The sequence below is a fragment of the Hippocampus zosterae genome, chromosome 7, assembly GCF_025434085.1.
Source record: "Hippocampus zosterae strain Florida chromosome 7, ASM2543408v3, whole genome shotgun sequence".
NCBI lineage: Eukaryota > Metazoa > Chordata > Actinopteri > Syngnathiformes > Syngnathidae > Hippocampus > Hippocampus zosterae.
The window spans coordinates 20,818,427-20,828,796 of NC_067457.1; the positions used below are offsets into that span (position 1 = coordinate 20,818,427).

Genomic DNA, 10,370 nt, shown 5'->3' on the forward strand with positions numbered 1-10,370 from the left:
AAAAAAAACATACCTTTGCATATACTGTTTAAAAATGGTCTAAACCAGAGCATACTCACAGTGGTTCTCCACTTTTTTTTAACACCCAAGTCGCTCAAAATAACGTATACGTAAATCACGATTCAATTGAAATGTATTGCACATACAATTGAAATATAAACTGTATTTGAATACATGTTTAAACAAAACAAAACAAAAAAAAACAAACTGCATAGCTGCAAGTGAAGTATAACTGAACTCTGTTTAGGCAGTGATTCTCCGGCGTACCACAAGAGGGGGCCAGTGCGTACTAGGGGGACCTGTACAACACTTACGAGAACCCCTGCTCTCAAAATATATAAATGACACGTTTTTTTAAAAAAAAGTTTCGATCATCTACCCCCCTTTTACGATACTTCACACCTCCCGCCCTCTTTTCTTTTGAAACGTGCCCTCCTACTCCCTCTTCTGTCCTCTCGACTCCTCGCTCATACAAACTCCTGCATGGAGTGACACACTAACTCACTTCTCTCTCACCTCTCCACCCAACATCACTTCTCCCCCCCCCCCCCATGTTTATTTATTAATTTATTTCTTTATTTTAAATTCATTTAAACCCTTCAGCTGCATTGTTTCTGACGGGCTGCTCTGGCGAAAGCATGCTGTGGAAGGCTCGGAACAAGACTGATGGCATGCAGGTATATCGCTATTCCGTTTATTTAGTTTTGTTGGGCTGTGCGTAAAAGTCTGGGGGCGTTGAATGCGCGGATTTGAAAGTGAGAGGTTAAATTGATCGCAAATACAGAAAGAAAACGCGCCACGAATCATGTAAAATGTCTATGTGTCAAAATAAAAGGTCCGTGGAATTCATACAAAAAAAATACAATTTCTCATTTAAATTCGAAGCGTTAAACGGAGCGTTAAAGTTCTTTTTTTGAAGTGATTGTACTAATTGACTGAATATATCTCTTTAAGAGAAGTGGACCCCGTCGACCCCTCCCCTTATTCTTGCAGCTGCACCAAACCTATAAGTAGTGCCTTCATGGAGAGCATCCACGCCTCCGTCTATATGTGTGTGCGTGTGTGCATGCGTGCGCGTGTGTTTGTGAGCGCGCGCGCGTGTGTGTGTGTTTTAAAGACACCGAGCCTTGAAGAAAGTGTAAATAACACATCGGGTTCATTAATGGACCCGTGCAACGAAGCTGGATTACATGGTGGAGAATTTTCCTGATCCCTTAGAAGGTTCAGCATCCTGTTGATTATTTTGGTTGTTTTCTCTTGTTTTTTTTAACATTGGGGGTGTTCAGAGTGGGTCCAGATGTTGATCCACACTTATTCGGCTATGGTGAGTGTGGCGCTTTTGACGCATCTTTTTTATTTTTTTGACCGCTTTGTAATGTATTTTCGCGTGATATCAGAACGAATGTGACTCGTGACAATTAATACGGAACTTGCTTGTTTTATTATTTGCATATTAATAGTGACTGACTTGAGTCAAAAAAATTTAACCAGTTTTCTATTATAAGTGACTTTACACTTGCATTTTGCAATCCTTGCGCACTAATTTCGAAAACGAATGACATGAAAAGTGGGTTGTTTGGCATTGACAATGATAGAATGTGGAGCGGAAACTGTTCGGCACATTTGAAATTTCACTTGAAATAAAGTGGTGCAGAGCCTTTCTGTGTCAAATAATGGAGCCACATTGATTCGGCTGACCCAGCTCCCCCCCACATAATAAAAAATCCAATTGTGTCAGGATATGTGTGAACCTAAATGTAGGCTAAATGGATTCAACAACTTTTTGACGGACGACTTCGAAAATATTTGTATAATTTTAACTACAACGCCAAATGTGAATGTAAAAATGCAACATTTTGGAGAAAGTGTTCATCGTGCATCGCATATTTTTTGCAGCGCTTTGTGGTGGCTGCGACCTTTGTGACACATGCCAAGGGGCGATTCTGCCAGCGTGCATTAAATCAGATGAAAATATTTGTTTTATATGGCCGGCCATAAAAGAGAGCTGCAGCCATTATTTTGGTGTAAAATCTGATGTGCATTTTATATTCGTTGCACAGCTTCCAATTGAGTGAATGGCATTGCCTGGCTTTTTTTTTTTTCATCAACCAAAGTGTCGAACGTGTGTGCTTTTTTTTGTGCAGGAGCGCGCAGACGGACTGAGCAGTTCCTCTCCGAGCGGGCGCCTCTCCCAGTTATCCTCCCTCAATCAGGCCGCCTACTCCTCGGCTCCCCCCCTCTGCCACACTCCGGCCTCCGACTTCCAGCCGCCGTACTTCCCTCCCCCGTACCCGCAGTCGTCCCTGTCATACTCCCAGAGCCAGGACTCGGCCTACTCCCACCTGTCGGACCCTTACCCCTCCATTAACTCCATCCATCAGCATCAGCAAGCCGCATGGCACTCCCAGAGGTCGCGCTCCGACGAAGGGGGGCTTTTGTCGCAAACGCACCGGGCTCTCGGGCTCGACCCCCGGAGGGAGTACGCGGCTGTCCCCCGCCTCCTCCACGGTCTCGGCGAAGGGGCCGCCGCTCTCGGGGACGGACCCCTGGGGATGCACATAGGACATCACGGCCTGGATGAGCTTCAGGTGATCTCTCTTATGGCTTCGCCTTCTTCCCCCCCCAGCCCCCTCCATTTTTGGAATGGTGGTGCTGTGAAATAAACGGCGTAGGCGTAAAGTTGACGATTTTTTAAAAAGTGTACGTGATTTTATATGAAGTGAAAAACGCAGTGCTGTAATACTGCCTTCTCAATATATTTTAAACAATCAAAACCCGATCAAGTCGATATGTTTTTTACTCGACACTTTAAAAATGATATTACTGTGGAGGCAATATTTGTAGATTGCAAAAAAAACAGTCCAGTGTCACAACTGGTGTAAAAATAGCCGATACGATTCGAGCAATAAATCAGTTAATCGGCGTGAAATTTATAAACATCTAAAGATTTTAATGCAAACTATTTTTATTTCCCAAAACACATCTCGATTACCTGAAAGGTTGACTAAAAATGAATCTTATGTTAAAATTACAACGAAAAAAAAGTTCACTTTCTATTTTTAAAAGTATTTTGGCATTGCCTTGTAAAGTTTACACGGAAAAAATCCACTTCCAAAAAACCTTTTTAAAAGCTATAAATCGCAAATAAAATAGTGACGAAAGCACTTTTTGAACACATATTTCCATCACAAAACAGATATTTGTTTATGTTCTAGCGGCAGATTCGTCATTTTCTTACATTGTGTGCTGCCATATTTCCCGAAACGATTAACAAAATTCAATTGTTTTGTTATTTATATACAGCAGGCACTTTATAAATCAATGGATCCGCGTGTCTTTTTTTTATTTTACGCCTGGCGTATATGAGACATCATAACTCCCACTTTTCACACTTTTTTTTCTCCCCCTCCCTTTTGCCCAGCCCAGAAGAATAGTTTGTAAGCTTTAGTGAGCAGTCAGCTTCCCCCGCAGCAGGTGCAGCTGCAGACGCTGTTTGTTGCCCTGCGTGCCGCACAAACACACCGCGACCAATTGATGTTCACGCTCATTATTATAGAAGAAAACCAAAAAGCGACGTCGCGGAGGCGAGCCAGAAGAACACAGTCGAGGCGGGCATGTCGCTGCTAAACGGGGGCCCCTGTTCGACAAGCGTCTTTATTTGATTAATGGGCGATATCCTGCACCTTGAAAGCCGACTGTGAATTAAGCACAAAGGAAGCTCGCCTTGTGTCCTTTTATCGATGCTTGAATGAATTGGAGCGAACGTATTAAACGGATTCGATTAAGTCAAACGAGCGCTACGCCGACGAATATTTTGATGGCGACGCAATTGCACTTTGGGACCTGCCGTGCAAATATGATTCTTTTTTTTTTTTTTTGCTTAACTAAGACAATAGTGTGGAACACGAAATCTAATGCTCTAATCAGGCCGATAATAATTGTATTAGCCTTCGTGTGAATGTTTAGGCAAACATTTAATACAGTATTTTTTTTTAAACCTCAACGATCTGCCTTTTTTTGCAAACATTTTGGACAAAAATAATTGCATTAAACTAACTTGAATTAATTCCTTACTATAGCGATGTGCTTTAACACACCAATTCAACGTATCTGCGTGTGTCTATAAAAGTGTGTATATAAATGTGTGTATACAAATATACACTTACACACGTGTGTACCACTTTCAGATATTACCTAGCACCCATTCTTCTACGTGGAACCAACTATTATCCAAAGTTCGGATTTAGCACTGAATGAGAACCAAATCGATTTTTTGATATGAATCCTAATCTATGATCAAAAGACTTCCCTGCTGCTACAAAATCACCTTTTCTAAAGAACCAGCACCATAAAGTACCCCAGAGGTGAAAAATGGTGGTATATGGTACTGGGGTGGGGGGTGCTACACAAACGGGAAAGCAATATAGAACCTCTGAAGCATCTTTAATTTTCAGGGTGTGCATTAGCTGCCTTTTAAAGCGAAAAGCAGGATCTCTGTGTGTGTGTGTGTGTGTAAGCTATAAGGCCAGTGGATAAATGATAGTGACTGTCTGTCTGACACAGGGAATGGAGGAAGGATCAGCCTTGGGCATCCTGGACCACTCTGTCATTAAAAAAGGTAGGATCCCAGTATGTGTGTGTGTGTGTGTGAAGAGAAAGGGCGAGCGCCTGTGTCCAAAGTGCGCACCTATATAATTGTGCTATACATGCTGAAGGGGTTTTTGTGTTTAGTAATGGCACTCCAACACCAGTCTTGCCTTGCTGACACACACACACACAAACACACGCAAGCACACACACACACACGCACGCTATAAATAATTCTGTTTTGCTATTTCATTTGAAGTCAAGAAGTCCTCTAATACTCAGCTGCAGACTTTCACCCCAAAGGCACACATTCTTAATGAACTGTTCATGGTCATATGAGTGAGAGAGAGAGAGAGAGAGAGAGAGAGAGAGAGAGAGAGGGATTAAAGTGAACAGAAAAGAGAAATGGGCCAAGGAAAAAAAATTAGTACGATAAAAGCGGAGTTGTGGGGACATTTGCAGTGTCGTCGTGCTAATATTACAGATATTGAGTGGCAGTTTTTTTATGGCCTTTCCAGAAGACACAGGGGCACAGTTAGAAAGCTCAAGTAGCATTAAAAGATGGTGGAGTCAGGATGCAAGTGTGGGAGGTGGGGGTCGACGTTCGTTGAGTCTGCATAGCAGTGTGGCTCAACATTATGAAGAATATGATTTTGAACGCTTGTGTGAACGCTGTGCTGGTTCATTGCAAACTTCGATAAGTTTTCAAGACACAACAAAATTGATTAATTGTTGCACCTCTACCTTTGCAATCCAGATAAAAAGACAAACAACAGAATATCATTACTAGCTCGATCACGGTATCAGTGGAAATACCTCTTTTCTTTTTGGGCCTTCCAGTTCCTGTCCCATCCAAGCTGAACGGTTCATCCTTGTCCGCCTTGTCCCTCGGGAAGGACGGCCTCGGCATGGGCGCCGTGTCCAACCCGGCCGAGGTTTTCTGTTCGGTGCCAGGCCGCCTGTCGCTGCTCAGCTCCACCTCCAAGTATAAGGTCACCGTCGGAGAGGTGCAGCGGCGGCTCTCCCCGCCCGAGTGCCTCAACGCTTCTCTGTTGGGCGGAGTCCTCCGCAGGTAAGAGAAAAAAAACAAAACACCAATAATACCGCACAGAATTCCATTCATACCTCCACAAGAGGTGGATAAAAATACTACCATTCTGTTCTGCTCTAGCTAACATGGTAGCTAGCATTGGCTCGGGCTAACGTTCTGAATGGCCTAAAAAAAAAAAGATAAATTGGCCATTAATAAAAAAAATTAAAAAACAAATACAAACCTGTATGGTTTGTTTCAGATTAGCTGGATAATTTTACTTGAATATTCACTTTTTTGATGAATTCTGTACTTTCAATCGCTCTATTTCAACACACGTGTGCTTTCGACTTCTTAATTGGTCAAAATAAGCCAACCACCATGGATGATCACAGAGCATTTTACTCTCAGTGATGATGGAGTGATTCAAATTCTGACACCAAAGGCACTTTGTAATGATACTGATCCCAAAAGAGGCTTGCGCTCAATGACCAAGTTGAGGTGGGCCATGGAACTGATGCACAACTGCAAAATACCGAGAAGGATTTGAGAGTGTGTGTCAACAGTGGTCTCAGTTCAATCCAAACCTCTCTGGTGATGTCTTCCGAATAAAGGCGCCTATACAAAGCAACTGTGAGGTCAGAGCTTGTGGACCCAAAATGGGTCATGGGACTAAATCACAAGAGCGGGCAACGTTTTAATGAATCCGGGCCTCGGGGCAAGACAGAGCAAACTCATGGATGGGGCTCATTAAAGGATCAAAAGGGAAGTAAGTTTCTTTCTCCTCTACGGAGAAAGGCGAACTCCTGCTTGGTGACATTTTGTCGCTCTTTGTCATGCCCCCCCCCCCCCAAGAAAAGTGTGCTTATGTAAAAATCAACAACCCATAAAGGTGAATATCAAGGAGTGAAAACAAGGCAAGGAAATAAAACAGAAAACACATTTTAAGTGTTGACGGGAATCAGAGGAGGATTTCAGTGAGACACACACGCACACACGCAGAGATTGGACCATCTACTAAAAACTGCTCGCTGTCTCTACCTCCCCTCAGGGCGAAGTCCAAGAATGGTGGCCGCTGTCTGCGAGAGCGTCTGGAGAAGATTGGCCTCAACCTGCCCGCCGGGCGACGCAAGGCAGCCAACGTCACTCTGCTAACATCTCTGGTGGAGGGTGCGACGCACACTCACACACACACTATCCAACACTGACCTGCCCACATCCTAACAGATAGAGACATGCAGAAAGATGTTCAAATTAGCTGATGTGAATATTAAACCAGGCAAGGGTGGCGCACACAGGCGCACACACACACAAGTCCAGGGTGTCGTTTAAAAAAAAAAAAAGAAGCCAAAAGACCATTGATCTGTGTAAGTAGTGCAAGTGAGAATGGTTGCACAATGTTTCCCCTGACCTAACATGACAAAGCAGCAGATTGTGCAGCATTTTGAAGGGATTTTCATGGCTACTAAATAGGAAACCCGCACAGATGTCACAATAACAGCTTTGTTTTTCAACATACCAAATTGAAAATCCTCTACGAGACTCACACTGCCTCTATCGTCGCCCTCCACCTCCTCCTCCTCCTATTGCAGGTGAGGCCGTCCATCTGGCGAGGGATTTCGGATACGTGTGTGAGACTGAGTTCCCCGCCAGAGCCGCCGCTGAGTATCTGTGCAGGCAGAGTGAGCCAGACCAGCTTCCCACGCGACGAAGCATGCTCCTCGCCACCAAGTGAGTGGGGCTTTCCGTATTTGAATCGACGGGTGACATTTGACAGCGGGCACACCCGCAATATGAGTCCAAGTATAGCGAGAACATTCAATGGGACAGCTCACGAGATGCACTCTCTGGATTAGATTGAAGACAAGCTCTTCGATTGATAGCCTTCTGTAGGGGTGTCAAACTCATTTTTTGTCGCGGGCCAGATTTTTTTTGTAGTTCCCTTAGAGGGCCGTTATGACTGAAACCATATAAAGAAGTCAAGAATAACGGTTTATTCCCCTATTGTTTAAGTTACTGAAATGAGGGGTTTGTTCACAAGAAAATGCTGACAGTATCACTCTTATTTTTTAAAAATGAGAATTTTTAAAGTTTGGTAGAGGTTTCAGCAAGCATCATGAAAGGTGACATATTTGATGCGCAGGCCACAAAAAATGATGTGGCGGGCCAGATTTGGCCCCTGGGCCTTGTGTTTCACACCTGTGGCCTACTGTTTGAGGTATTCTTTGAACAGTACAGTGGAAATTAATTAGCGCACCAATCGACATATATTTTTGGGTGACTCTTTTGATTTGTGTTGCAAGAACACGAGCAGGGGCGGAGCTACACGGTGGCCAACGGTGGCTGCGTCTGGGGTATTATTTTGATGAACATGAATCAGATGATTAGTACGGCTTTACTGCCCATTCTACAGGGTCATACTACTTGGATGAAACTTGGATGATGTACCACAAAACATATTATGACTCGGAATAAGTCTCGATACTATTGAACAGTGTCTGAAAAAAAAATCTCTAATAACATTACAAATACGGGGTGAGCAATAATCAAGACGATTACTTTCAACATGGCCTGAGAAATCATTGTTTGAAACCATCCGCAGTCAGGGTTTAATCATATAAAACTGACACATATAATCAATCTCGCCCAACACATTCATTATGATCCGAGCAGGAATAAATATATGGTGAATAATTTGTCAAAATACAAATACATACATGGGGAATGACCAACAGTATTGATCTGTGAAAAAGACATCTACTAAACGTTTGTACCTGTATTGCAATGACAATGTGACATCACATGGTCACATGGTCATGACTGGCTCTCATTCGATGTTGCAGGTTTGCCTGATGTTGTGTCGCACAGGTGTATGCTGCCAACGGAAAATGTCTAAATAAAACCGTGAGACGCCCCAACACCCCCTCACCTTCTTTTTCTTTCTTAAAGGGAGATCTGCAAGGAGTTTGTAGACCTCATGTCCCAGGATCGCTCTCCGCTTGGGGGCAGCAGACCTAACCCCTGCCTGGAGCCTAGCCTCCAGGGGAGCCTCACCCACTTCAGCCTGCTCACCCACGGCTTCGGTACCCCCGCCATCTGCGCTGCGCTCTCCGCTTTCCAGAGCTACCTGATGGAGGCCATTAAAATGCTGGACAAAGGAGACGGCGTGGGGAAAGGCCACCACGACAAGGAGATGAAACATCGTAAATAGACGGTGAAGAGGCAAAAAAAGAGGCAAAAACTTCTCGGTGTTGCAACCTTTGGGACAAATAGAGAGACCAGCCTGGACCCTCAGGCATGAGGAGGTCTACTGTAATGTACTATAATGTTTGTCCATAAACTTCATTTCAAATGGACCTCTTCTAGTTGCATCCACACCAGGATGCACTCCTACATATGGCAGTATTGTTTAATTTCACACCAACCTTGGTTGTTTTTTATTTATTTTAATTACTTGTTCGTGGAAGCGGATTTTTCCAACATTTTGGACTCATGCTGGACGTGTCGTACGTAAGCCATATCTGAGGCAACAACCTGCTCTTTTGCTGAAAGACTTCATTTTCTCAGCTTCGGTTTATAGTTCTTAGCAAGGTGCTCACGGGAAATGGCAGTTGCATGTTTGGTCTTCAGTGGACAGAGAGGGTTGAAAATGCAGCTCGAGGCGAGGGGAGGCTTCTGCGTGTTCTGTACATAAGTGAAGCAAAGAGCAAAATCATTTTGTACTTTGTGTGTATGTTTATTATTATTACTGTTATTACTGTTATCATTGTATTACAACATAAATGTAATATATTATTAAAAAAATAAGAATGATCTGTTTGATGGATGTTTTTCATGTTTTGATCAGGTATATCAAAACAATTTTAAAAAACTCCCATGCCCCTTTAACTGCACAGAATGAAACACTTTACATATGTAAAGGTCAACAATCATACATTGACCTCCAATCCTTTGACCACAGAGGAAATCAACATAGTCACATTTTCAAACATGACATCACTCGTAGATAATTACAATGTCCCACCACTGGTAAGGTATTTTTAGAACAGGCCCATGGCTTACTCATGTCCATGGGTGCTACCTGGTGAATGCGGAGACCACATTGGTGACCCATGCTCAAGGGAAAAGCTGTCAGGAAGGTTCAATGAATCATTTATAGAGATATTTTAAAAAACAATAATTTGACACCTCAAAAAATATTTTGCCTCATAGTATAGCAATTAGATTTACAGTATTCAATGTGTATAGAGTACTCATCAACAGCAGGATGAAGCCTGCAGTGACTTCCTCTTCCTCTATTGACGGTTGAGTTCTTACTAACCTTAAACGACTCTCTTTACAAGAACATCAAAGGCTCCAGAAGACGCGCTCATGTTTTTTTTTCTTCTTATCATGATTCCCCCAGTTCAACATTCAAGACAAACGCAACAGATGGATCGTGGAACTTCGTCCTCCTGTCGGCATCAAACTGTGCAAACCTTGGTTAAAAATCTCTTAACATGGTGACTATAGTAAAATTAAAGGGGCCTAAAATAGACTCAAGGGGGCTCCGCTCCATCTGCAGCCTTGAACACAATGACGGGGTGAGCCCATGCAGAGGTTTGACCCCCAATGTCCAATAAGCCAAACAACTCAGATTCAACCATCTGTTTGTGCGTGACTTACTTCCCATGGACCAGCTCGCCTGGTCCACCAAATGCTATTCCAGCTTTCCCGGGGCCGCACACATCCTCTCAAATACCTGTCTTATCTC

General features: G+C 43.3%; 1 protein-coding gene and 1 long non-coding RNA gene across 5 annotated transcripts; one reads left to right on the forward strand and one right to left on the reverse strand.

Moving 5' to 3' along the window:
• The first annotated feature begins 424 nt into the window (after positions 1-424).
• On the forward strand, positions 425-9,415 carry tfap2e (transcription factor AP-2 epsilon). Of its 2 annotated transcripts, none has more exons than XM_052071430.1 (7): positions 425-677; positions 2,145-2,588; positions 4,564-4,618; positions 5,428-5,659; positions 6,669-6,787; positions 7,210-7,348; positions 8,567-9,415. In XM_052071430.1, the coding sequence occupies exons 1-7, from the start codon at positions 639-641 to the stop codon at positions 8,826-8,828; spliced, it is 1,290 nt and encodes a 429-aa protein (XP_051927390.1). In that variant the 5' UTR covers positions 425-638; the 3' UTR covers positions 8,829-9,415. The 2 variants fall into 2 exon arrangements, with proteins under 2 accessions (XP_051927390.1, XP_051927391.1); XM_052071431.1 differs by lacking the exon at positions 425-677 and adding an exon at positions 1,054-1,324 and having other exon boundaries at positions 8,567-9,414.
• Positions 2,502-8,297, reverse strand: LOC127604421 (uncharacterized). 3 transcript variants are annotated; one of them, XR_007963310.1, is made up of 4 exons: positions 7,165-8,297; positions 6,659-6,837; positions 5,404-5,651; positions 2,502-2,652 (listed from the first exon to the last, which is right to left on the reverse strand). It is a non-coding gene; the product is annotated as an uncharacterized LOC127604421 (long non-coding RNA). The 3 variants fall into 3 exon arrangements; XR_007963308.1 differs by having other exon boundaries at positions 5,404-6,142; XR_007963309.1 differs by having other exon boundaries at positions 5,404-6,142; positions 7,137-8,297.
• Positions 9,416-10,370: the final 955 nt, after the last annotated feature.

Bases quoted from the DNA above. Each gene is read 5' to 3' on its own strand.
- tfap2e (XM_052071430.1), top strand. From the start codon at position 639: ATGCTGTGGAAGGCTCGGAACAAGACTGATGGCATGCAG. The intron at 2,589-4,563 runs GTGATCTCTCTT...TGTCTGACACAG, and splicing joins ACGGCCTGGATGAGCTTCAG to GGAATGGAGGAAGGATCAGC. The intron at 4,619-5,427 runs GTAGGATCCCAG...TGGGCCTTCCAG, and splicing joins CCACTCTGTCATTAAAAAAG to TTCCTGTCCCATCCAAGCTG.